Source organism: Aspergillus affinis (assembly GCF_023601865.1).
Source record: "Aspergillus affinis strain CMG 70 chromosome Unknown NODE_9_length_501208_cov_87_169129, whole genome shotgun sequence".
Taxonomy (NCBI): domain Eukaryota; kingdom Fungi; phylum Ascomycota; class Eurotiomycetes; order Eurotiales; family Aspergillaceae; genus Aspergillus; species Aspergillus affinis.
In genome coordinates, this window is record NW_026515790.1 from 174,629 (window position 1) to 201,470 (window position 26,842).

The 26,842-nt window shown below is 48.5% G+C and overlaps 6 protein-coding genes across 6 annotated transcripts; 4 read left to right on the forward strand and 2 right to left on the reverse strand.

Moving 5' to 3' along the window:
- Positions 1 to 1,988: 1,988 nt before the first annotated feature.
- KD926_011665 (DUF1295 domain protein) lies at positions 1,989 to 6,704 on the forward strand (the record flags this gene model as incomplete). Its single annotated transcript, XM_053096181.1, has 7 exons — positions 1,989 to 2,129; positions 2,183 to 2,600; positions 3,021 to 3,876; positions 3,960 to 4,283; positions 4,893 to 4,946; positions 5,798 to 6,028; positions 6,491 to 6,704. 7 exons carry the CDS (start codon positions 1,989 to 1,991, stop codon positions 6,702 to 6,704), a joined length of 2,238 nt encoding a protein of 745 aa, XP_052959676.1.
- Positions 6,705 to 7,397: 693 nt separating this feature from the next.
- KD926_011666 (tetratricopeptide repeat protein) lies at positions 7,398 to 9,999 on the reverse strand (the record flags this gene model as incomplete). The annotated part of the gene is made up of 4 exons (XM_053096182.1): positions 7,398 to 8,845; positions 8,907 to 9,179; positions 9,251 to 9,587; positions 9,646 to 9,999. 4 exons carry the CDS (start codon positions 9,997 to 9,999, stop codon positions 7,398 to 7,400), a joined length of 2,412 nt encoding a protein of 803 aa, XP_052959677.1.
- Positions 10,000 to 10,514: 515 nt separating this feature from the next.
- Positions 10,515 to 13,424, forward strand: KD926_011667 (uncharacterized protein; the record flags this gene model as incomplete). Its single annotated transcript, XM_053096183.1, has 1 exon — positions 10,515 to 13,424. The coding sequence occupies one exon, from the start codon at positions 10,515 to 10,517 to the stop codon at positions 13,422 to 13,424; it is 2,910 nt and encodes a 969-aa protein (XP_052959678.1).
- A 3,495-nt stretch (positions 13,425 to 16,919) lies between these two features.
- Positions 16,920 to 17,577, forward strand: KD926_011668 (uncharacterized protein; the record flags this gene model as incomplete). The annotated part of the gene is made up of 2 exons (XM_053096184.1): positions 16,920 to 17,026; positions 17,112 to 17,577. 2 exons carry the CDS (start codon positions 16,920 to 16,922, stop codon positions 17,575 to 17,577), a joined length of 573 nt encoding a protein of 190 aa, XP_052959679.1.
- Positions 17,578 to 17,715: 138 nt separating this feature from the next.
- Positions 17,716 to 18,274, forward strand: KD926_011669 (uncharacterized protein; the record flags this gene model as incomplete). The annotated part of the gene is made up of 2 exons (XM_053096185.1): positions 17,716 to 18,156; positions 18,215 to 18,274. 2 exons carry the CDS (start codon positions 17,716 to 17,718, stop codon positions 18,272 to 18,274), a joined length of 501 nt encoding a protein of 166 aa, XP_052959680.1.
- A 133-nt stretch (positions 18,275 to 18,407) lies between these two features.
- On the reverse strand, positions 18,408 to 22,962 carry KD926_011670 (uncharacterized protein; the record flags this gene model as incomplete). The annotated part of the gene is made up of 7 exons (XM_053096187.1): positions 18,408 to 18,991; positions 19,080 to 19,363; positions 19,424 to 19,490; positions 20,817 to 21,000; positions 21,053 to 21,244; positions 21,307 to 22,207; positions 22,295 to 22,962. 7 exons carry the CDS (start codon positions 22,960 to 22,962, stop codon positions 18,408 to 18,410), a joined length of 2,880 nt encoding a protein of 959 aa, XP_052959681.1.
- Positions 22,963 to 26,842: the final 3,880 nt, after the last annotated feature.

The following is a 26,842-nucleotide window of genomic DNA, read 5'->3' on the forward strand; positions in this document are numbered from 1 at the left end:
TCTTCCTGATCAGATTCTCATCTCGACCCCCAGAACAATAACGATTGTGGTGAGAAAACATACATCACTGCCGCCTGACACGAAATAAACTCGCACGTCCACGAGTTCTCAGCTGGCACAGCATGAACTGCGACGTAGGGGACCAAACTCTGCTTCACTCATCGGACCCCAACCCGATCTCGTGTCAAGGGATCAGCGCCCCTAGACTCGCGAGGGCGGGCTGAACCCGACGCCAAAGAACGCTAATTAATGTCCGAGGTTCATCCTCTCGTTCTCGATCCACGGTTCGCCAGTCCGTCAGTGCGGGAATCCCGCAGTATTTAGTGCGTTATGTTGGGACCCTGATTGGCGTGTGTGGAAAACAGCCTAATGCACGCTGCTGTATGAAGATGGAGCTCAGCTCGACTTTTTGCGTTTGTTGTCCGGATTGTTGGACTGGAGACTTGAAGAAACCAAGAAGTGTCTCCTTAATTCGCCGAGTGTGGATCCTCTGCAGCCGACTCGGTGCTTGAGAGCTTGAATTCTCACAGATAGACTATATTAATTGTGATTGTTGCCCGATGAAAGGGAAGGTGCACCGAAGTTCATATCCTTGAGGTGGCAGGGACACTAAGGCGTACGATGACCCGAACGCTATTTGTCATGTTCGAGCACGGATGCCAATAATATCGAGCATTATAATAAGCGGCCTGGACCGAAGTCTATCCCTGCAGGAAATATCTGGCCAAACTGTCTATCAGCCAGGTGTTCGCTATATGTTTGCGTACTGGAAGAACTGATTATCACTAATAGACGTTTTTTCCAATCATTATTTCTCCGACTCGTGCCGTCCGCGACATCATACTAGTAGCTGCACCACAATTCTTCTAGGGAAGAGATAACACAGCTGCCCTATGGAATTCCACACTTAACAGGGTAGAAATATAGTTGAGTGAAATGTCTTTGAAAGAGTTTTGGTGTCTTATCGGTATCACTTTCGCTGTGCACTGTTTACTCAATGTTTAATAGCAACCCCTTGCGGCTAGATAAGCAAGGGAATCCAGGCCGCCAGTTACCTTGTCTAGGATTTGAGTTGACCAAGGGGAAGAACATATGCAGGTGACTGAAGCAAGGTCCCTCGGGTGTGACGTGCTTCTTAACTGATGCTTTTGTTCCACAATGAGATCGCAATGCAGCGTACCGCAACCGTCTAGGACCAAAAATGCCGTTAATTCTTTAAGCGTGCTAACATTCTGCTTGACCAATGTTGCTTTTTCGTTGACCGAATATTTATAGGTGAGACTTTGAGATGACTCAGTGACACAGTACCACCGGTCGGTGTACCTCTACTTGTTCATTCGATCATCGAACTGGGAGCATTTTGTACAGGATATCTCGAAGACGCAGGGAATCCGAAGAGGAAGTTCCAATCTCTTGAGAACGAAGACTAGGAGATGACTTAAGGCATTAGGATAGGGTTTGTGCTGCCCGTGACCTGCCCGCCGCGAGAACGTCCATGGTTCATGCTGAAATATCCAACCGATTAAAACCTTAAAGATGCTTATAAGAAACTGTTGGAACCATTATTCAGCTGACATGCCTAAGTCATATGACTCCTTGGCATGGGCAGCTATTATATCTTCAACGAAGCTAGTAGTTTAGAATGGCACTTCACTTTTACCCACCGAGCATATACCTACATTCCGTTGAATCGATAGGATATCTGCTTAGGGCAATGACCAAGTCAACCGACAGAAACTTTCTGATCTTATTGAGCGTTAAGAATATTCTATGGGCGAAATGAGTGAAAAATTTCCTGGTGGGGCAAGATGGTATACCGCAGGGCGCACTCGCATCGATCCTCTCCGTTATACCAGCTTAAATGAGTCACATTTCGACATTCATTTTATAAACCAGCAACCAGCAAGGTGATACAGGTTAATTACCACTTGACCAAGCATAACATCTCTTTTTGCCTCATTCCACCCATCAATCCATCAACTCCCACAATGCCGTCGGACTTTCTCGCGCAGTGCCCGGGCCTAGAAGGCCTAAACGCCTTCACTCGCCCTCTTACCCCAAACGATGTCAAATCGTGCGTAACGGTAGAGAGCGCATTTGTCGAGTACGAGAGATGCTCTGAAGAAAAGGTTCGTCAATCGCTGTTCCACCGAAATTCCCTGACTAATTATATAATGCGCAGTTCGCGTATCGTCTCAACCAAACCCCTGAACTCTGTCTCGGCCTCTTCATCAAACCTTCCAATAGCACCACGGATCAATTAATCGGACATGTCATCGCCAATAGAACCCAATCTTCAGTCGTAACAGACGGGTCAGTGGAGATGCCTACTTCCTGGGAGACTTTGGCCCCGAACGAGCGAGTCATCGTCAACGGGGAAGTCATCGGAAATGATCCGCAGGGTAAAAATATAGCGATTCACTCGGTCGCTATTATCCCGAAGTACCAAAGAGGCGGAGTTGGGCAGGCCTTAGTAAAGACGTATGTCGAATATATCCGAAGTAATAGGGATATTGTGCAGTCCGAGCGGATCGTTCTGCTCGCCCATGACTATTTGGTTCGGTTCTATGAGGGCGCTGGGTTTGAGAATCACGGGCAGAGTGAGTGTTTTTTTGCGGGCGGGGGATGGTTTAATATTGTCATTGAGATCTAGTGGTTTTTGGGTATATAACTAGATTTGCTGGAGGTGAATGAGGGTTTTTATAGTTCCGGATGTGCAAGGATAGACAGTTGACTCAGTCGGGGACTCAAATAACCAAAAAAATATATATATATATTGATCACGCCATTCATAAACCAATTCGATCAGCAATAGATTGGCAATCCAAAGTTACTAGTAGCGAAAGCATGACAAGGAATACTTTGGGAAAGGGCAACTAGTAGCTAAGTACAAGTGGAGCGTGCTGTTACCTCGTCTAGTTATGCCCAGACTCGATATGCTCTAACTATATTTTATAATTTTCCAGAAACAAAGAGTTATTGCAGGATTTGGACTAAAATGCAAGAATAGCCGGTTTTAGGCTGGGAGATCAACAGTGGAGAGAGCTGTCCCAATGCGGCAATCGACGTCACCCAGCGTTACATAACTCTGACATCAACGCCGACCCTAAACATCTATAAAACAACCTACCACCTCTTCCAAGAGCCACAATGCCGGACTTTTATCCAATTTACGACCATGGCTACATTTAACCCTCCTCCACTGGTCGACATAGACCGATACGTCAACCATAAACAAAGTCGCGCGCTCAACGCCGGCGACATCGGCATCTTCAAATCCACCCTCCTCCCTTCCTTCACCATCCACTCCGGTTTATCCATCGCATCCTTCATCGCCGCCAAAACGACAGACCGCGGCGAGATCAAAGACTGGTGCTGGCCCTCCAGTCAAGTCCTGAACGCCTGGTGGAGCGCCATCGGCCGGCCCATGGCTCTCGACGATATCTCCTTTTCCTCCGCCTGGCGCATGCTCCCTTGGACCGAGAAAGTGCTTCTCAGCTCCGCGACGATCTGGGGAACGCGATTATTCTACCGGGTCGCAACTCGGACAATCTCTCGTGGAAAAGATGACCCGCGATACAACGAGCTGAAAGCGAAGGATCCCGAATTCTGGAAGTCTGCGTTCCTAAAGCTGTTCTTGCCCGAGGCCGCGTTCTTGACCTTTATCACCTTGCCGTTTACGCTACCGTTCCGATTGAGCGAAACTTCGCTGGATATTACCCCTCAGACGGCAAACACGTTACGGACCGTCGGTGTGGCGCTGTTCTCGGCGGGTTTTACCCTCGAGGCTTTGGCTGATAAGCAGTTGGAATCGCATCGCCAGGAGAGAACGGACTTGTGTCGCCATGGAGTGTGGAGTATCGTGAGACATCCGAAGTGAGTTTTCCATATCCCGATTCAGTATTCTGTACAATATGCCCCTATTTGACAGATGTTGACTAATTTTCCTTTTCTTTCAGCTACCTCGGCGATGCTCTTGTTCACTTCTCTTTCGTCGTCCTGAACGCTGCCAGCTCATTCAACCCTCTTGTACTACTCGGCCCCGTGGCAAACTACATCTTTCTTCGATTCGTGGGCGGCGACAAACAGAACGAAGAGAGTCAGGAGGCGCGATACAAGGCACAGGATCCGCACAAATACGTGCAGTTGCAGGCTTGGAAGCAGGAGAAGAACAGCTTCTGGCCGAGTTTAGGTGAAGTGCTGAACCCGTGGACCTGGGCTGTGCTGGGAAGTGGATTGATAGGGGTTGCCTTAGAAGAAGGTATCAGGGGGTGGGTGATGCAGTAAGAAATCAGGATGGACAGTTGTGTTTGTTGTTGGATATGATCTAAAACGAAGTATCGTTAGTTCCAAAGTTTTTCGAAGATATGTCTCATTCCATATAGCGTTAAATTACTCAAGCTACTAAATATTAATATTCCGTTTGGTTTTGACAGACTATAAGACGAAAGGATGAGAGGAAGAGTGCGAGGAAAGGACCATGTTGAGGATGGTACCTTCATCAGCTGCCACCGATCATCCCAGGCCACGGCCACGGAGTCAAGGACGTTCGGGTTGTTTCACGCCGGGCTGGGCAATGGCCGCTTCGTAGCCACGAACAAGCCTTTTACACGTTACGAGAGGTGTCCTCCCATAGAAATCAGCTCTAGTAATTACTCGAGCAGTAGATACTAGGCCCATAGCAAAGCCAGTCTCATCAAAGTTGTAGATATCCTCAGGTACAATCCCATACTGCATTATAATGATTTGTACGCGGTTAAACCACTCCCTTATAACCTTAGGATCCTCACATTCAGCACGTTGATAGTTGTATCGTCGAGAGAAGCATGTCTTTAGTTCATCATGCCGTTGAACAAAGTTGTAGACCCATTTCTGTCTAACTGATTGAATAGGTGTGGTATCACGCGCAGCAAGAAGAATATTGGCCATTTCTCGTACATGGGACGGTCAGGGAGGTGATCCACGTTGAATAAGCGATAGGATCCATTATACAAGCGATTGCTCTTCATTTTGGCTTATTTTATGGAGTTGGCGCGTGTTTCTGAGCGTGAAGTGGTTCCATGAAGCCGTCTGCGGAGAGTGTTCTCAGGAATATTAAATGTACGTGCTGCTTGTCGAACAGAGGATATTTCATCTTTCTGAATAGCAGATACTGCTAGTAGGATCCTACCCTCCTGCTCTGCTGAATCTTCTAGCATTTTGACGCGCTTTTGGAGGCATGGTTGATGGTTAAATTGATTGAGGTTTTCGACCGCGGCCAAAATTCATGAGGTGCGCCGCTCGCTTACCGAATACGTTAGTTACGTTAACTAGTTAATGTATGCCGAAGCTTAGATAATAGCCAATGGAAGACAAGTGAGCTCTATAAGCGGAGTGATTACCACCTGTCGCAAGGCTACTAGGGCACGGACGACTCTTGGTATTGAGGCCAATCTAAGTGACATGCTTATGACAGTGTATAAAAATTCAGTAAAAGGTTGGTTGTCCATATCCTGGAATACTGAAGAAGAGTCTAAGCGGGCGTGTCTGCTGGACATAGTATTAGAACGATCATTCTCTCTCGGCATTTATTATACATTGTCTGCCTCTAAGGATGACCCGACTTTACTGCAAAAACCCTGGCGCTTACGTGTCCCTGGACGATCCCGATCAGACCCTAGTCGCTTCGAAGATGGCCATAGCCAATTTCTGGTACTGCATCGAGCTCATTGTCCGATGGCCATACTGTCTTTTTGCCCTACTGCCTTTTGGCAGTGTCCGCCTTTTCTCCCGCATGAGTTGCTCGTACGAATCCAAGGTTGTCCTTCCCCGAACAATCGACTAAACCGTGGTGCTTCCTCAACGAGGCCGAAGCAGCCTATATCATCGACACGATCGAGCGCGACCGCTCCGACGTGCACGCTAAAGCCTTCTCGGTGAAGGAATACCTCCGCAATTGCGCTGACAGTAAGGTCTGGGCGTACTGTCTGCTGTACCTGCTCACCGCGGCTAACTCCTACTCGATTGCGTACTTCCTGCCTATTATTTTGTAAGTGAGCATGGGCTTTAATGTGGCTAAGGCGCAGTGTCTCGTTGCGCCGCGGTATGTGGCCGCTGCGATTGTGATGTTCGTGTAGGCGATCTATGCCGATAAGTAGCGGCTGCGGGGCCCGATTGTGGCGTTTAATGCCGTGTTGGGTTAGTTAGGTTAGTGTTGCTTGGATTTTTGGAGAGTCCGGGGCCGAGATATTTTGGGGCTTTCTTGGCTACTATTGCTGGTATGTCACCCTTCTCCCATTTATGATAAATAATATGCAGGTTGTGAAGGATGGGGCTAATATGGGGGGGGGGTGATGGTATAGGAATTGTCCTGCTCTGGTTTCTTGGCAGAGGTAAGTCTATTCCATTCGCAGAGAGTCTTATTTGCAAGAGGGTGAGACTAATGAACGAACTATAGCAACAACATCCGCGGCCAGTAGAAGCATGCACTTACTTCTGCAACCCTCGTTAGTGGAGGCAGCATCGGTGGTATCTTCGGAACGACAGTGTTCCGTGCGCAGGATGCACCTGGATACCGTCCCGGTTTGATGGCCACCATGCTAGCCAACGCAGTGTGCGTGTTGGTTGTCGCAGCGCTGATGTTCAAGTTCCACCGGCCGAATAAGCGTGTCGACGCGGGTGGGAAGCCCATCGAGGGACTGGTTGGGTTCAAGTATACTCTTTAGACCTAGTAGACATGACGGAAATTCCCTAGGTAGACGGAATGCGATAGATGGTTTTATGCGTGGTAGATAGATCGTTGGTTTGTCTAGTGTCTATGTTTACCTGAAGATAGGTAGGCTGTCGAACTTAAGTCTTACAAAGGACCTCTTCAGTATATTTCTCAACCACGAAGGTGGTGGCATCCAATTAAAAACGATCTTGTCTCATGTAAGCTTTAAGGATTCGAACATTACTTCGCCCATGGACGGTAGCATGTAATTTGTCTCAATGAGGTATTGGTCTGTGCTCGTTCTCCCCTAGATTACCCTACAGCCAATCAGAATGCCTAAGGTTCGTGTACAGCAAGACCTCCCAGAGAGACAAATATAGCTGCCATGTCAGGCTCTATATCATAACCCGAGGGACAGGAGTAAATAGTAATTCCATATAAAAGCGGTATTCTGTTCAATTCCATGCCATGAGTCCAGATTACCACCCTTAAAAACTGAACAGCCACGTGTGAGTAACATCCAAAAGCCAGTTGAAGCAGCGATTACTATCTTATGGAATAGTACTGGTTGACATAGACTACCTTTATTCCTTGGTAAACGACCAACAGATGCACGTATGAATAGATCAATTAATCACGCATGAAAGCTTGGACTCAAGTCTATCTAGATAGTTATCTGACAACTTCACCCGGCGAACTAGCGAGCTCAACTCAGATCTTGACCTTTAGTCAAATCCGAGACTAGAAGACTCAGCTGCGATGTTAAAGGATGACCGGCAGTCAACACGCCCGTACAACTATCTAACGCTTCATTAAAGAGCGGGATGGCTTTGTCGAAGTGACCGACATCTCGATATTGCGTTGCCAAGACGATCAAACATTGAACTGTGGCCAAATGATTGACACCGAAGGCGTTGCGGTAAAGTTTGGTCATGGTTTCCCGATAGCACAGTGACTCGGGGGCCGGTAACCTGGCCCAGATGGCGTCCTGGAGTTTTATGGAAGTTGTAGAGATCGGCAGTACATCGACGATGTCTTTCAAGACACCGGTGATGTCATTTCCCTGGTAGGAAGACATGTTCCTGAGATGGAACGGCCAATATCGGAGCGCGTAATCAAGGACCGGCGATTTCTGAACCCACAATGCCGTATCGCGCTTGAGTGGTTCAAGGTCTGGCTCGCCCGGTTCCCCGATAAAAGCTTTGAGATATACCAAGAGCCTAGCCACCAAGTCTCCATGTGGATCTTTGGTTGGGACTAAGTGGCCTTGAGAGAATAGGTGCATGACTGCATCTCGGATCATTGAATGACGAAGAATAACCAAGTCATCCTTCAGGTAGACCAAGCTGTTAACAGTCGTTAGGGTATTCGAGACGTCCACTTTTTCATCACGGATTGTTTGCTTTTCAAGATCCACAGAGACCAGGGAAATCAACTCTTTCATGTGCAAGGGGCGCTGGGAGATAGCTATCCATAGAAGGATCCACTTAGCGTCGATTGTGACAAAGGGCATTTGCACAGCAAAAAAAACCAGGTCGATAATGCTTGGCTTATCACTTATAAGCGCATCAATAGCCTGACGGAGTTGGTCGGGATTTCCCTGGACACGAGTGTGCTCAGAGGCCATAATGGCCCAGAGAAAAGAGCCATTTGAAGCTTCGGCAATCCTTGTGGCGATAGAGTCCTGTTCTGTTTCAGAAAGCTGATGGAACGGCTTTGCAATCTGCAGTCTGCTCCGAACAACCCTTTCGATATCATCAAAGGTCTCATCTATTGACATTTCTATAATTTCCTGGTCATCTGCTACCGGTGGCTTCTGTATGCTGGTGGTAACCAGTTTCACATTCGACGGCGATGATGGGATTATGGAAACAAGCCTCCCCAGCAAGGTTGCCTCGTCACATGAAGCCTCTTCAGTACCATCCACAACGATAACTAGTGGGTTGGAATTCGACTCAATAGATGCGATTGCCTTTGTCACTGTATCCCACAAAAGATCGTCATATTCAGTCCCGTCTATGACGCGCCTACTGCGATCGAGGGACTCGATGAGCGTTCGCAAGATCTGGATATTGCCAGGATACTTGGTGTACAATTGAGACAGTATACTTCGGGCAATGGAACTAATCGTGGTCTGTGCAGAGATTTTGGTGCCTATCAAAGTCTGGGTTAGATACGGGTAGACCGGCAAGTACCGTGGATCGTATATCCTTACTGATCGGAACAAAGAGGGTGGTGAAAGTGACACGACGAGCATCTTTGAATTTATCGAGCACGGCCGAGCTTAAGACACTCTTTCCCGAGCCACTGCGGCCAGTGATATGTAATAATCTTCCCTCGCCTTTCCGCCATCTGGTCAAGGGGCTGTATATCCAGCGGCAGGTCCATTCCCCCCGTTCGCCAGGGATACAGGATCCCGACTCGTTTAGAGTAGCAACAACCTCATCATCGGGTGCCAGCCAGTATGGAATCTCAACAATGCTCTCAACTGTTGAACGGTCAGATTAATTCAATCGAAACACCCGACATCTCCATTAGACGATCCATCCATGAACGTACCTCCTTTGATGCCCCCATTGGCTTCCAATAACTGGTGCTTCGACATGGCCATTTTGACTCCCTCGCAGCGATTTCGAAAACTACGTATTTGACCCGAGAATGTATCTTGAATATTGAGCGAGATACGTTCAGAGGACATGCCCAAGATGGCCTGATAGAAGTGGGTCGAAACAGCGGCGACAAGGGTCACCAGATCTGCCATCACGAGTACGAGGCCCTCGTTGATCTCAGCGTTACCATACAAATTCGCTGCACGTCCAAGGGTCTCCAGCTGCGTTGACTGGGAATAAAAGAAGTTTAATGCGATACTTTGGGCGCTTTCGCTCTCCCTTCCGAGCTGTTGGGATGTGTTAGTACCGATGCAAGTTGATGAGAGACAGAGAAGGTTGACTGACCTCCAGAATCAGTCCACAATAGCCATAAGCAAGGTCAGCAGCTAAGTAGCTGTCTCTTGAAATGTGCTCGATGGTCTCGTTGTAAGCGTGCAGCCTTTCGACAAAGACATACGCCCATTTCAGTATGTTATCCTGCGTACTGGCTTGGCCAGGGAGAAAGGCCATGCGTTCAGAGCGGAACCATTCTAAGAGTTCGGTGTATGAGACTTCAGAAAGCTGTAACGCAGTGCTCGGTGGAAGCTCCTCCCGACTGCGACGATATAGGCCGAAGACAACACTGGAGATGATCGTGGGGTGAGGACCGCGGTCCTTTTCGGGCCGAGAGCTGGCCACGTTTGATACGGTAGAAGCCATGCTGCTGCATTCACAAAGCTGAAGAGATTGCGTGGGTGATTTTTGTGGCCCCGATGTCATTTCAACAATACGTCCTCGGAGCAGTGCGGGCTCAGCTGAAGTCCCCACCGTGCCAATGTGCGCTAGTCATGCATCGGATTGCCGATCGCTTGCCGTCGATGAACACGTATGACGATCGGCAGAAGACATCCCTCCCGCCATCTTCGTCCTAGAGTTTTTTTAGGCATTTTGGTAGATTGGTTGGGGAGGAAGGGGGGGGATTGTTGCCATTGTGAGGCCCCATCTGTACCACCAGTGCCAACAAAGTTTCCAACCAAGGGAACCAACCGAAACGCACTAGGCCGGGGAGAATGAGACACAACAGAAGGTGCAGATTCAGAGGAGATCAGACAAAATACGGCTAGCGGCATGATAAGGATGCCGATCGTCGCGAGACCCGCATCCACTGTATTTTCGATGGTTCAGCTCAGCTCTCCGTCATCCCTCGCTTCTCGTGTCTATCCACCACGCCCAAGATGGCGAGACAGACGTGTGTCAGTGGCCTCAGAAAAAAGATTCGGGCAGCGTTTGGACGCCCGAAACCGGCAACAACCGCTCCTGCCCCCGACAGTGTCACTGTCGAAACGAAGCCGACCGTCTCGACCGCCCCTGCAGAGAACCACGATGACCTGCCCAAAGGTCGGCCGCAGAAATTGATTGAAATTCCTGACGGCAAACCGTCGAATCTCTGGCAAAGAGCAGAGCAGCAATTGTGGGACAATCCGGACAAGCAGCGACTTCTACAAGCTACTTACGAAGCACTGAGCTCGGAGTTGGGAGGAGAGCTACAACCGATCGGATCTTCGAGCCGTCAGGCCCAGCTGAATGAGCTGTTCCAGCGCCGGGCGGATGCACTCGAGAAGGAAAAATGGCGGATTCAATTCGGCGACCACGAGGTCCTGGTCCAGGACCTGGTGACCAGTACTTTTGACAAGATGCTGATGGTAAAGGATCTGGTGAGCACAGCTGCCAGTGCCAGTCCCCCGGCCGCATTGGCCTGTGCCGGACTATCGGTCGTCTTCACCCTCGCCCTTCAATCCACCCAGCAACAGGCGATTCTGCTTCGTACCCTCGATTACACCTCGGACCTGATGTGTCGCTTCCAAGTCATGGAAGATGTCTATCGATCCGGTGGGGAGGCTGTGGCTGCGTCGGAGAATCATCAAGATTTGATCGCCAGATTCGAAGACCATCTGACAGATTTGTACGCGGCAATCCTTGGCTTCCAAGCCCAGGCACTGCACTATCTCGAAAAACGCAGTCTCACTCGCTTCGTGGGGGATGCTTTCGACCACGAGGGATGGAGTGGGATCTTACAGGACATCAAAGATCTCGAGTCGCGTGCGGAGAAGGATTCTAAGATGATCGGCGCCACCAACGTCAACCAAAGGCTCTGGCATATCCAAAACAATCAGGAGCACGAAAAGGCGCGAACGATCATTGAGCAGCGGGATAAAATGGCTCGCAAGGTACTGCGAACCCTCTACACGTGCCCGTATAGAGACCGGAAAGATCGAAATGGTACTCGAGTGCCTGGGACTTGCGAGTGGTTTACGCATCATCGATTATTCGAGAGTTGGCATCAGACTGCCGGGTCCAGTCTCCTGTGGGTGTCGGCCGATCCCGGCTGCGGCAAATCCGTGTTGGCCAAATATCTCATCGATGAAATGCTGCCCAGCATGAAAGAGTGCACGATCTGTTACTTTTTCTTCAAAGACGATTTCTCGGACCAGAGGACCGCAGTCAATGCACTCTGTGCGATCTTGCGGCAGATCTTCCTCTCCCAGCCACATCTCCTGCGAGAATCTATTCTGGACAAGTTCGATACGGATGGTGAGAGGCTGACCAAGTCATTCCAAGACCTCTGGTCGATTTTTACCAGTGTGATAGGGGATCCAAATGCGGCAGAGATTATCTGTATTTTGGATGCTCTCGACGAATGTCAGGATGATGGGCGCGGCCAGCTCATCCAGGCTGTCACTCGCTTCAGTCAGCAAAACGTACGAGACAGCAACATCAAGTTCCTGGTCACGAGCCGGCCGTATTACCATATTTACCGCGATTTCCAGGGCATTCAAAAGGACCTGTCGACCGTTCATCTGAGTGGTGAAGGGGAGAAAGAAATTGGGCAAATTAGCAAGGAGATCAATCTCGTCATTCAGAAACTGGTGGACGATATTGGCGAGGAGCGCGACTTGGGCGCCGAGCAACGCCAGCTTTTACTTGACAAACTGATGCCGGTCTCCAACCGTACCTACCTCTGGGTGACTTTGACTATCGATGTGATTCGAAATATCCCGGGCCTCAGCAAGGGGAACATTCTCGATGCTATCAACCAGATTCCATCCACCGTCAATGATGCCTATGAAAAGATTCTCGGTAGAACCCGCGCGTCTGACCGAGCACGAATCATCTTACACGCCATCCTCGCCGCAACGAGACCATTATCGGTCAACGAGATGTCGATGATAATGGCCATCTACCAATCCCGTCGCACATCCGCTGACGCCCAGGATTACCTCGAGTCAGGGGAGGATTTCCAACAAACGCTGCGAGCGACCTGTGGTCTCTTCGTGGTTGTTATTAATTCGCGTGTATACTTGCTCCATCAGACTGCTAGGGCGTTCTTGCTCCGATCCGATTCTCTATCGCAATTGAATAGTGTGCCCCGGGCTCAGTCCTGGGAGGGCTCCATGGATCTAGAGGACTCCAACCGACTGCTCGCTGAAACCTGTACATTTAACCTGGCGTCAGGTCAGACACAGACAGTCGACGCACTCGATGCATATTCCATGGATAATTGGGTGGAACACTGCAAAGGATGTCATTTCACTGTTGACGACCCAATAACCCCCCTTGCTGCCAAGCTCTGCTCATCAAGGAGACAAGCCCAGTATGAATCTTCACTCATGTTCGCCTATCGTTCCGGCCTCGCCCCTGTGGTTGAATATTTGATCAAGACCTACGGGATGGGAGTTGGAAAGGACGGCCCGACTGCTCCCACGGTTTTAGCGAACGCCGCCCAGGACGGGAACATAGAAGTGGTTCGTATGATCCTGGAGCATTCAGTCGATGCCTCTTCACGGACTAGTGCCTGTGTTGTTCCACTGTGGGTGGCAGTAATGCGAGGGAACGTGGATATTATCAACCTCTTTCTCGACAATGGTGCAGATCCGAACGTAATTAACAGACTGGGCGAGTCCTGTCTATTTTTCGCTGTAGCCAGTGGGAATGACAAGGTGGTGGACCTTCTGATCAAACGAGGAGCTGAGGTTAATGCCCACAACTTGATGGGTCAGACTCTTCTCTCTCTGGCGGAGGGAAAGGAAGCAATCTGCAAATTGCTTGTGGACAACGGAGCGAAAGTCGATAAACACTCGGAATAATCAAATAGCGCGTGTTAACCCAAAAGAACTTGCTGAGAAAATTAAGTCATATATTATCGACCTGTGCAGGAGCTAGTGGATGATACCCAGCGGGGTGAAGCGCTAAGCCTAAAACGGAGGGCTCTATAAAGACACAACATCTACAGCTTATACTCCTCCCTCCTCCTCTGACTCTGCCCTTTTCTCTTCCCCCCCCATATCCTGCGATACCCCCCGATTATCCGACTTTAACCCCGCAAATACCTCATTAAAATTCTGCTGATCCAACCCATCCCTCTCCGGTCGTCGAGCCAGCTCCTTCACAACCAACATCCCAGTCCGCTGCGGATCAAACCCCCAAACTGCGCCTCCGTCTTCTCCATCACCTTGTCTATAAACCCATCCGAGTCATTCTCCCGCCCCGACGGTGCGGAAATAACCCCGTTCATGAAACGTGTGCGGACGAGTTGCTCACAAGGGATCCGCCGTCCAATGGGTAGGGCTTCATTTGCGAGCGTGATGCCCAGTTATTTTATGAGTGAACGCGAGATGGCGCCTTCTAGTGCTGTGCGGGAAGTGGGGGTAACATCTTTCCTTCTGTAACAGAGAAAAAATTCTTATCAATATAGGCTTTTCCGAGTCCTTCCGTGTGACCCGGTTCGACATGATGTTCGAGGTAGAGATGGGACCGATGGGCAAGCGACTCATTGGAGCTAGTTGAGACGAATCCACCGCAGCCATGATAGAGGCATATTTGTCCGGGTTGGAATGAGTAACCTTCCACGTGAATGCGCCAATCGTCGATAGAAGTGAACTCTTTCGCACACTCCTTAGCAGTACACATGTATGTCTGCTCAAGGGGATGTCTCATATCGGTCATAATGGAAACGAAGGCTGGTATTGTCCAGGAATCTCGAGGCCTGTGGGTATTGGTGGTGAAAGTCCCTTGAAACATATGTCTAGCTTTATAGTAAAAGTAAAATTTTATCTTTATATATCTACTAAATCGATTATGCAACTATCAGATATCTGGACAACTCCATCGCCCGATCGAGAGAAATGGGTCGATTAGATCGCCCATCATATACACCTCCGGCCTCGGATTTTATTGGCCTATACGTGCTAGGACATCCAACCATCCATGCAACAACTCGCTCCCTGAGTTCAGCTTCAGCAGTTCTGTTTCAGAGATTTTGTAGATCTCGAACCATGTCTCGCTCCCGATATCTGCCTCCACCATAGGGCACCAAAGCTGACGTTGGATGGAATAAAGCAGTCTAGAACGACCACCAGACTGTTCAATAACCCTAAAAGGACGAGCAGTAGGGATAGGCGAGGGAGGAGGAGTTAAAGCATTTTGGGGCCCTCTGGGTGCATATTTCGTGAACGGAATCGATAGAACAAAGGGAGGGGTGAGGCAAGGTGAATCCTGTCTTGAATAAGCCCATTGCTATCTGAAAACTAGGTCCCGTGTTTACATGGATGTTTTGAAGTTCATTCGCGGCAATGCCGTCGGAATTTGGGGTCGATGCGGATGATACAGCATGCCAGATTGAATGGAGTTTTTGTAGAAGAGTCATGATTTTGTTCAAGGAGATGGGATGCATAAGCAGGCCGAGTAGGACTCCGTGCCTTACAAATTGTAGTTCTTAAAAGTAGGGCAATGAAGGTTCACCCGAAAAGACCAAGAAGTCGTCCATCGTGTTACAAAGGGAACAATAACGAGTGTGATGCTAGATTAATGCGACATAAAATGCAACATGCCTGTAGAAATACCAGCAGCGGATAATGCCCAAGTCCAGTCAAGTCCAACCAGAATTTTTCAAGTTATTTAGGTTGCCAATAGTTCTATCAATGGGTTTCTGGTGCTAGTTTGCAGATGTACTGTGCACAATTCAGGCTTGTGTCGGTGACATAGATACCTTCACTCCCTACAGTGATCTTATGATTAGAGCCACACATTCTCATAATTTTAAAAAGCTGCTGCCGCTCTTAGATACGGGCGATATCATGCGGTCTACTGCTCGTGTACAAGGGTTCCTAGTCAGATCCTTACGGGGAAATCGGGATACAGAAAGCGATAAAATTAGTCTTGTTCTTCAAGCCTGCGTACAGTCAAAAATGAGTTTAATGCCTTCCAGCTGCATCAGCCTAATGTTTCTCGCGAAATCTCTTGTTGATCATCAGTCTAGGGCAAAAAAGATCGTGACCGTGCGTTTCGCCGTACCCGAAACGAGGCTAGAAGTCGATTCAACCAAGCGTGGGGTTTGCGGCAGTATCTGCTTGTTGACAATATTGGCTTGCTTGATTTTATGGACGAAGTGGGTGTATCCTTGGCAGTACTTGTACACGGCGAGTGCTCGTAATGGGATCTCTTATTTTGCTTGTCCTTTCCATAATCCGGTGCAACGGGGCCACTTCAAGTCTCTAGTCCACTATGGCATAAATTATTCTGCATGGACTCGTCGACCACGTCTTCGTAGAACTTATCATCGTTTAGTTCTGCGTCGGGAGTTGTAGACTCAGGTTCCGTAGAAACCCCAAATACATGAAATGATTTTCCCAGCACCCTGATTCCCTGACAGATGGGCCGTGAATAGAACTCCTGGTGACATGCTGTTAGCCATATCTTTCAACCCCGCACAGTCTAGACTCACGTAAGGTCAATCCTTGGCGATGTCGATTCGTTCCTGTCGATTGGATCCGTTTGGCTATTTCCACCAGGCAAATACATGTTGGCTGTTGCTTTCAATGGAGCTCGTTTCCGCCAAAATGCCGGTCAGAGGCCAGCAGAGGAGGAGCCGTGCGTCAAGATTCGCTTTGATCGAGGGTACTTCTGCTCACTGAAGTAATGTTATTGAAGTTAGAAGCCCTGAATATGCATACCAGGTCATCATTATATATGCAAAGTCTATAGCTTTTCTTACCTCACATCAAGACGGTGCAGCATATCGGGAGATTTCACGCATCGGTTCCATTACGATCGTAGTGAGAGGCCGCTAGGAACTGCGAAACGCTCACCAACCTCGAAATGATCCGTTCGCCAGATCCCGGTTTACTTTAGAGATATCAAGAGCCAAAGTACGTCACTGCTACTACTAACAATCAGGATGGAGGGCCAAGAGGTGCTTACATAAAGCTATCGTGATTTGAGTACAGTATTTCTACAAGCATGACTTGGAGTCATTCCCCCCGTATAGGTGAATCTGCTGCCGAGCCTCCATAACTATACGTACTTTGGGTTAATATGCTATATCCCCGCGTGCCAAGGGATCTACTATCATGCGGGGATGCGGCGTCAATCAACTCGTCCTCCACGGCGCAACATTCTCGCACAACTTCACTGAAACCACCTGGCCCGGTTACATTACGCACAACTACGATTATCTCGAGTACAACTGACATCAATCAGGCTGGGAAGTGGGACTCCGGGAGGCCATGGACTACATTGGACGGAACTCCTGGGCTTTACAAAGCGGCGTCCCAAAAACAGATCTCGTATTCTGGAGTAAGCAAATGCCACAGAGCCCATACCCGACTGCAATCTATCTCCCGCGGGACCTTATCGAAGCTGGCTTCACCTACGGGTATCTCTCTCCCGAGAACTTCGCCCGAGCAGATGCGTATGTCAAAGGAGGCACCATGGCTCCGAGCAGACAGGCCTCCAGACTCCTGATTCTTCGTGGAAATGACACATTGGCTCCGCAGGGGGTATGTTATCTCGCAAAATATGCCAGGGCGGGCCTTCCTGTTGCCATATCCGGGGGGGGTCCCGTCACGATACGACTCCTCCGATCTGACTGCAATCGAAAAGGCCAATAGAACTCTGAAAGGTTTATTGAGTTTGAAGAATGTCCATCAAATCCCTTACGAGAACCTGGCAGCTTCGATCGCTTCAATCCATATCGAGCCTCGGTCGCAGATTCGTTCCAATGCGACTTGGCATACTCGAAGACGAGATCTTCATAGCAAAGGCTCCTATGTTTTTGTCTACAACACCGGGGACTACAGCACAGGGAGTATCATATTCGAGTACTCTGGCGCAGACTACTTCTTGAACGCGTGGACGGGCGAGGAGGCACAAATCGTCCACTACACGAATAAGAATGGCTACATGACTATTCCTATCGCACTGCAGCCAGAGGAAACGAGGCTTCTCCGGCTGAGCACATAAAAACCACTGCAAATCCATATTAATACCGCATCAGACGCCATTTTGGATTCTCGCATCACGCAGAAGTCAGAAATCAAAGTGAAAGTTTCAGGTTCCAAGGGTACACCCAAATGTGGTGCTATCCTCAGGCCAAGCCATATGCAAATGGGCCTCCACCCCTCTTCTGCATATAGCATCGACGGGTGGAAAGTCAAGATAGAGCAATGGCTTCCTCCAGATGACTTTCACAATCTGGACCCTGTGGCGAAGAAGGTCAACGTTACTGTCGATAATCCTGGTCCACACCTCAAATCATGGCTGGACCTGGGCTTGCAAAATGTATCCGGCATTGGATACTACAGTGCGACGTTCCAATGGGCATCGAACTCCACGCATCCCCTGCACAAATCTGGTGCATATCTGATTCTTCCTACAATTTCGCATGGTATTGTTGGGTTCATCAATGGAAAGAAGCTCCCGCCATTTGACATCACCAACCCTCGACTTCATATTACTTCCTATCTCAAGACTAGAAGCTACACGGTTGATTTGCGAGTGTCGTCAACTCTTTGGAATGGTATCATGCCATACTGGAATGACGTTCGAAACTGCGGGAAAGGGCGTTGCAAAGCCCTTGAAAGACTTACCGCCACGTCAGCATTATGGAATCATTGGGGATGTTGTCATCGAGCCATATGCACGATATACGATTATCTAGAGCTGTATTGTACCGAGTTTAGGATATAATATGTTCATAATCGTCATTGTTGTGTACTATTGAGTTCAATTCAGCATACAATCACACCAATCACGTCTGTCTATGTTCAAGTTCCCAAAGAAATATCCACAGCTCAATACCCCTTCCCCCTCTTATACTCATTCACCAACCCCTCCCCCCTCTCCGACCTCGCCAAATTCTCCCTCAACACATCAAACGACCTCGGAAAATACTCCACCCCAAGGGAGCTCACATGCGGACTGATCTGCACATTCGGCGTGTCCCACAACGGATGATCTTCCGGCAATGGCTCCGGATCCGTCACGTCCAGCGCGGCACCACCCAAATCGCCCGCCTCCAGCGCCTGGATCAAAGCCTCCTGATCGACCACCTTGCCGCGCGAGATGTTCGTCAGGTATGGTTTCGGATGACCCGGCGTTGCGCGCGCACTCAGCAGCGCAAATTCCTCGGCGCCGAGGAAGTTCGTTGTCTCGGCGGTAAGGGGGAGCGAGATGACGAGGTGGTCGAGGCCGAGGGAGAGAAATTCGTGCAGAGAGGCCTTGTCGGTTCCGTGGTGCCAGGTGACCGGGATCGAGCCGTCCTTGTCGCCGGTGCCGGGGACGATGAAGCCGTTGTCAGCCCGGGAGGAGGGCGTAGGGCGGGGAGAGGCTGTGTAGGCGTAAACCTTAGCGCCGAGGGCGGAGGCGACTCGTCCGACTGTTGAGCAATCATTGGGTTAGCGTGTCGACCGGAAGGATCGGAAGGGGGGGAAGCTCAAATAGGTAAAGAAGAGGCTTATACGTACTCTGTCGCCCAATGCTCCCGTATCCTAGAATTCCGACCTTCTTGCCGACGTTATCATGGATATCTTGCACGTACTCGTTGACGCCGGTCCATTTATGCTTTTTCTGGTTCTCGTAGGTAAAACTGTATTTGCGCGAAGCGACCAGCCAATTCATGACAGTCCATTCAGCGATGGGGGGACCGTGGACGCCAGAGCTGGTGGTGACCGGAATAGAGGTTTCTCGGATGATTGGATGATGCAGGGAGTGGTCTAGGCCGGCAGAGAGGAAGTGAATGATTTTAATGCTGTGTTGATTTGTATGTTAGCCCAATTCTTGCGGTAAAGGAAGAGAGAGAGCCAATTACTTTTGCGCATCCTCTGGGTTCGGGAGATTCGTGAATGTCACTATCAATGTAGCTTTACGGGCATGTTCTAGGCATTGAGGTCAGAATCAACGCTGATGAGTTTGTCCAGCAAAAAGGTGAAGATATACCACTAGGAATCGTGTCTCCCCTCGGCAACGACAACGTTGAGACCTCAGCTTGCGGAAACTTGGACTGGATGATGCCGAGCAATTGCGGCGAGATGGGTTGGAAAAAGACCACGAGCAGATGCTCTTTGTGCACGAGTGTGTCGCCCATGGTGTATCTTCTCAGTAGGAAATTGAGAAGGGGATTAATTGGAAGCAATGTGGATTATCAATCCATATATGACCGGCAAATGTCGCAATAAAGAGCGAGTCTGGCGCAGAGCGCGAGAAGCGGGGTCTGCTCTTATCGTTATCTCCGTCTGAGTAATCGGAATCCACTGTGGCCGAGGTTCATTGGTGATCCTATAAGGGGCTGTGGCAGAAATATGTTGGTCTACCGAGAAGCGATTATTCAACCGATTTTATATGATCATATTCAAATGAATGAAGGCCTTAATTCAACTAACTGCACGATAAAGAAACCGGTATTTATGCAATTTGAGAGGCTTCCTGATCGCCACAACAAGCGACATATCACGATAATACTGTCCCGAAAAATGCCGTATAAATGCAATAAAACTGCAATGAATCAATCGGCCAAGAAAGGCGATGATATAAGCGGTTTAGTTATCTTCCGCGGCCACAGGGGCAAAGGAAGGAGGACCCGTAATTGTGTCGTGAGGAATGTTGGTGCGTCCATGGTTCGGGCCGTAGAGAATGTGGGAACCGGAAACAAACAAGTCGAGCGCGCGTTTCTTGACTTTCGGCATCTGATCAATGAACCGGGAAAAAGGTTGAGTAGGAGTTGCATATAAAAGTGGAGTTTTTCTGCAAGAAACACTAAAACCGAGGACAAATGGGGAGCACCGACAAAGGGGGAGGGAAGGAGATACCTGCCCCAAAATAAATCGAAGGAGAGAAAATACGGAGAAATAATATAAATAAGCCTCAGACATGGAAGAGCAGAGACATATGTAAGATTATTGGGGGACAGCAAAAAAGCAGTTTAATTTTCCGCTTACTTGTGCTACCCTGATTTACAACAAGCTTCAGCCATCTAACTTTGTACAAAAAAGCATGAGCCTCAGACTATATGATATTTCTAAGACCATGGTTAAAACCAGACGTATTTGAGTAAACTCGGATAAGAGCTTCCACGCACGCAAACTAAATGCCGATTGCAACTTGTCATTTTACAGCAAAACATGGTTTTCCAGGTTAGCATATTCTTATTCAAGATTTAACACTTGCACTTTTACTTCTAGTCCCTATGGTCCTAACCGTCATACTCCTACCCAACCCCGGAGCCCCAAGATGGTCATCCACCGACATCTCCAACTTCAATAGAACCTCAACAGCCTTCTGGTCCTCCACAATCTTGGGATGGCGGCGAGCAAAATACCTTGCGTATTTGTAAAGAGACCAGTAGCAACTTGCAGCATTGATTAGGGTTATTATGAGTTTGTAGGGCATCTGTATAGTATTTGTCAGTATTGAAAGTGGTAATAAGGAAGTATGAACATACATAATACCATAATAAAACTCTCCACTTGATCCGCTCCTTTTTCAATCGCAGATGGATCTCATTGAAGATGAGGACATGAAGAAAGTATAGCCCTAAAGTGCCTCCAAGTAGGGTTGCGCTGAAAGCTGGGCGGACCAGAAAGGACACGGGGAGGACGAAAGGTGCGAGAACGTATATGATTGTCTCGTAGACCTATCATTGCGGCAATCAGAACAACAGAAGCGAAAACAGATACAAATGGGTGTGTTACGTACCTCTTGGAAGACGAACACCTTGGCGCCGATTTCCCACCAGCCCAATTTCCAACATCCAAAGATGTATGCGAGATTATAGTATAGGCTATTCGCGAAAAAGAAGTTCCAGCGTAGAAACCGCTGTTTGAAAACCGTCATCTCACCGAATCCACTACGCCCGTCTTTTCTGCTAACATAGAAGACAGCCGGTGGTGTCGTAGTCTCCACGAACACGGAGCTGCACATCTGGATGCGGCCGCCCATGCGCCGACAACTATTTCCGAGGAACCAGTCCTCGCTGATCGAGAAACCCGGATGGTCTCGTAAGCACTCTTTCAGGAACTCTCGGTCCCATAACGATATCGCGCCGTGAGGAAATGTGGAGCTACCAATTCTCCCGGCAAAACAACGCTGTAGTCCGGATATCTTGTACTCTAAATCTTGAGCTTGTTGGCAATAAGTGCTTTCTGAAGAGTTGGAGCCGGTTGACTTGATCGTGTACCCGATACACCGGACTTCCTTCGTGATTCGAGACACTACGACGGGAAAGTTATGAGGGAGTGTGCAATCGTCGTCTATGCACAGAACGTGCCGGAATTTCTTGGCAGCGTAGCATCCGATGAACAGGGCGATGGCTTTTGAGCTGATTGGAGACCAGACATGGTTGACACCGTATGTACGACAGACTTCCTCCGTGTTGTCGATGGGGATCGGCGAATCCCCGTTCGCGATAACGAAGATATGGCCCGCTGGAAAGAGTGTGAGTGCGGCTTCGAGTGTCTTCCCGATGATTGCGGCGGATTTGAAGCAGGGAATCAAAAGAGCAGTATTCGAAGAATTGCGTTCAATGCATCGCTGTTGGTAGTATTCGGGTCCTGGGGCATTTTTCTCAAAGAGGAACAATAGCGGGACAAAGGAATACCTAGAGTATGATCAACATTAGCAGGAGCTCAACAGAGATAGTGTCTCTCCGATTAGGGTGCAAATGCAGGTGAGGAGGAAAGCTTACATGGTCATAAATCCAATGGCAATTGACCATCCTCCCTTGAATACGAATTTGTTCTTCATCACCCAGTACAGCCAATATACCGAGCCTTTCCAGAGTGGTACCCCAACCAGGACAAAATAAACAACGGAGACGAATAATAAGTATACGCCATATTCAAAAAGAAATTGGGTCCAAGTTGTCCGCTGAAGCTTGACACTGACAAGTTTTGCCTGGTCGTAAAGCTCCCACAGGCTGCTGACTCGAGGTCTATCGGAGACACCAAAACCAGGCTGGCGGTACGAGAAATTCGGAGCGCGAGTTTTTGGAGTTTTTCTTCCAAGTTCTGGACCGCTGGGGGAGACGGGATGAAAGGAGAAGAAACCTGGTTGCCTTTCTGGGGCTTCGCTGATCACGGCATCCTCGATGACTGTCGACAAAGGCTGGCTGGTCCCAGGCTCGAACGCCGATGTGTGACTCCAGTTCCTCCTTTCGACGAATGACGGTTGTTCATGTATTTGTCTATTGGAGGTTGGTTGTCGCTTCTTCTGGACACGAATCTCCCTGGCCGGTTCCTCAGAGTAGTAAACAGGGTAGTTTGAACCCCGTTGAGTTCTTGCTGCTGCGGCTGCGGCTGCTGATATGAGAGACTCTGGAATTACTATGTCCTCAAGGACAGGGCTTGTATGCATTTGCCGTAGGCTAGGAACTCCTGGCACTCACGATTGCGAAGGGCCGGGTGAATTAGAAATTCCGCGTCTTGCAAGTAAGTTGGACTGGGGTATAGAATAGCGCGTCAAATAACGGATGTAGAGTCTCACGAATATCATCCTCACTGAACTTGAACGAGATCAATGGTGTTTTTTCTCGATATGGGAGTCAGGAGTACTTAACCGGAGGAGTGGCAACTAGGTAGTTGATCGCGCGGGCCGTCCCATACCTCCAGAAGCAGGAATCCAGCTTCAGATCGGAAAAGGACCCCGGTTACATTCCAGCGAGTAAAAAGCCCCTTGCTCGCTGTGCCCTCCTCTCTGAGCGATATTAGTCCGCACTTCTCCTTTATTTTAAAATGTCCTTTAGTGCCCGTTATCATTTTCGAAAATTTGATGAGACCAATTGAAGAAATCGAGAATTCAGAACACGACTAATATTCCATTATCTAGGAGCAAACCAAATATTTTGCATTTAAGCATTAGAGTGGGCCTTTTTTTGAGCATGATACTCGACCTGAAAGACAATAAAGGAATCATGTCTTGTGCAGCAAATTCATCGATTAATTGAGTTATCATCGAGCTTCACAAAGCTTCTTAAGGAAAGTAAATCCCGAGAACTGGGGTACATGTACTAGGCAGTCATTATAATGGCGTTTCATTGTTGAGAGGCGCATTGCATAGAGCGTGGTATGACCAATCGGTCGAGACGATTCCATGGAATGTCGCACAGGCCGCTTGCAAGGGGCGACCTGAATCAGAAACATTAATCAAAAGTAACACCACATTTTCAATGATCGAGTGGAGAGCATTTTGATTAAGCGTAATTTCAAGCTGCACATACGTGGCACCAAAACGAAAAAAGGGCGGTAAAATCCGCAGCATACCAATTGGCTAAGATCGCCCATTATGTCCATTTTCAGTAGAAGGCAATAGACAGCCATCACAACATCAATATGGATATAATATATGTCCACAAAATCATTATCTCTTTGCTCACATATTTTGTGTCGATAACATTAATGCTTTTTTTTATTTGACTGCCATTGATTGTGTGATCCCACTTCGCAACCGTAGTGTTTGGAAATTCCTAAACCCCTCTAGGTATCGTTCATCACCGCAGAGCGGAGCTCTATGTGAGTGGATCAATCGATCAGAAATTAACTGCATGAGGTATTTGGACTTTTTAATGTGTGTTGTGAATGTTAAAATGCCCAGTGGCTCAGTTTGGTCCGGGGACCTAAAGCATGGCTCGGCCCTCAGCCACACGCAGCCCACATACCAGTCCACATTTTCAGAAAAACATTAGCTAAAAGATCTCTCATTCAAACGAAGTTCTGCAATTTGGTGAGCGGGTCTTTCCCGAGCTTCATTTTCGTGCTGATGTACCACTGACGACGCGATCCAGCGAAGCCTCCTGCTCTGTCAATATCCGACTTTATGAGTTTTCAAAGCAGAGAGGGTTCGCAAAACGTGTGACGAGAGCCATTGTTGGGCTCAATATTTTGGATGTCATTGAGTTACTCTGTATAATAACTACTGAATTCCCTTCATATCCCAACTTATGGAAAGATTTTCAACTTTCGCTAGATATTACAGGACGGTTCACCAGCGCCCCAGGCAGAGGCGGTTTATAATCCGTCGCATTGACTACCTCAATTAGCATACCAATCCAAACATTTGACGCAAACGACTTAAGGATCGAAATCATAATAAAACCAAACTCGTCCGTCTCTTCCAGCCACTTCTCCGCCCTCGCGTCCATCACAATCCCTAGCTTGATCTTATGAAACTCTCCTTGCAGATATTCCTGGCCATCCCACCTGGCCAGCCATCAAATGTATCGCGTGTTCCACACGTGCTCGTCCTGCGCTTCCCATAGCATCTTTGCTGCAGGTGCCGGCATGAATCCGAGCTCTTTGCAGTCGAGCGACGTGGTGCCGTAGAAAACTGAACATGCCCATTGGAGTAGATAGAGGAAAGATATAGCCCGGTCCTTAGACGTTACATGTAGCCAGGCATAGAATGAAGGCCGAATTTGCTCTCTTTCCTCCTGGAGAAATAGCCCTGTAGTGACGGCATGATACAAAAGTCACTGCGTTTTGTAGAAGATGGTGCTGCCTTCAGGGAGTTTACAGAGTGTGCCTTTTGATGGGAAGAGTAGAATTATAGTGTAAATGACAAATGCTTGAAGGGCTGTGAGGAGGGTTTCCTAGTCATAGTCGCGGGACTAGATGTAGATTAGACGTACGGTATATCCCAAAAGGGAATCAAACTTACTTTATTTAGCAGGTTATCTAGTTCCCGCAGAATGGTTCTGTAAACCATATTCTCTGCTCCTTCGCATTGCCCGTGCCACATCTTTGATATTGTGGTGCAATCTGCCGAGGGTTGCGCTGTCTTATTAGGCGACGCTTGAGTGGGATGCACTAGTAGGGGAAGCTGCAATCCCTCGGCCAGCATCTTCGGCCACGTCTTGACGACACGAAAAATGAATACCATACTGTGGTTTACAAGTGCGGTGAAGGCACTTTGCAGGCTCTGAGCTGGCTGTAGCACCGGAGTCGGCGATATGTTCTCGGGTGTCCTCGGGTTCTGATTCGATTGACCGTGGTTAGTCACCAAACTAGTTTCTACATCATCAACTCGACGCAGAAGCCAAGGGATCTCCTGAACTGTTAGATTCAATATCTTCCAAACTGGAGAATACACTGCCCGACAAAGGCTTCACCCCAGGTACTTGCACCAATGGAATCTGCGAGGGTATATGCAAGCCATCTGGCTCAGCATTCAGTAATGGACCCTGCGGAACGCCGTTGCTAGCCAACGTGGCGCCGGAACTCGGGGTAGGATATTGGCAAGTCATCCCGCGCGTTGTGCATCAAGAGCAACCGGGCCGTTGCAAATTATATCGTGCCTTGTTCGACACGAACTGGCTAATTGACCTGCCCCGAACCTCGCTTGCTTGTGGCTCGTTACAGTTGTTTCTCAAATGGCGAAGGAGGGACGGCTCTGTTTTGTCAATTGATCATGTTCTCTTGGACTTGGCTAGGGCTTGCAAAGCATACCGTGTCCAAGGTTTGTGCCACAATGCGGATACTCATGCTTTCGTGCATTCATTGGGCTTCACTAAATCATTCGGTCGTACAACAATGGAATTTAAAGAACTAGTCACACCGTAAGAGCAACTGAATGGAGCGGAATGAGTAGGTGGATGTTGAAACTATCACATTTTAAATCGCCACCCGGAACTCCGGGTTGATCCCAAAACTTGCTTTAGCTAATCAGGGTGCATAGAATTATCTTGCGCATGGGTATAAATATACGAAGCAGGAACAGAGACGTGACTGGCCACTGATATCAGAGTTCATGATAGACGTAGAGTAGTGCAGTACATCGTCCCTTCGAATGCGAGTTCACCAGTGGTTGTCTACGTTCTTCAGGTTCTTTTTAGCTCCTCACTATCTCCAGGCGAGTGCCCAATTCATTTGCCAACGAGACACATTTTGAAGCTCGATAGAAAATGATTTGCTATGAATGCGGCGTAGAGAGACCCGGTAGGGCCCGTGGGTATGAGGAAGACGATATTATATATAGAAATTACTCAAGAAGGTGAATGAATTTATAATTGTCGGGACGACAGGTTGGTACCTGAGTAAAACCCCAGGCTATATAACTAACACATAGAAAAGGTCATATCGTTATAATGTGTTTAAAACAAATGCTTGGGGGGTATTGCTGCAATCGGAGTTCCGAGTTTGAGAAAGTGTGTTGTTTCTATACTAAACCTCAGCTGGGATTGTGATTACTCTATAAAGCTAGTCTGTAAAACAGCATTTAACAATCGGGCAATTTGGCCGAG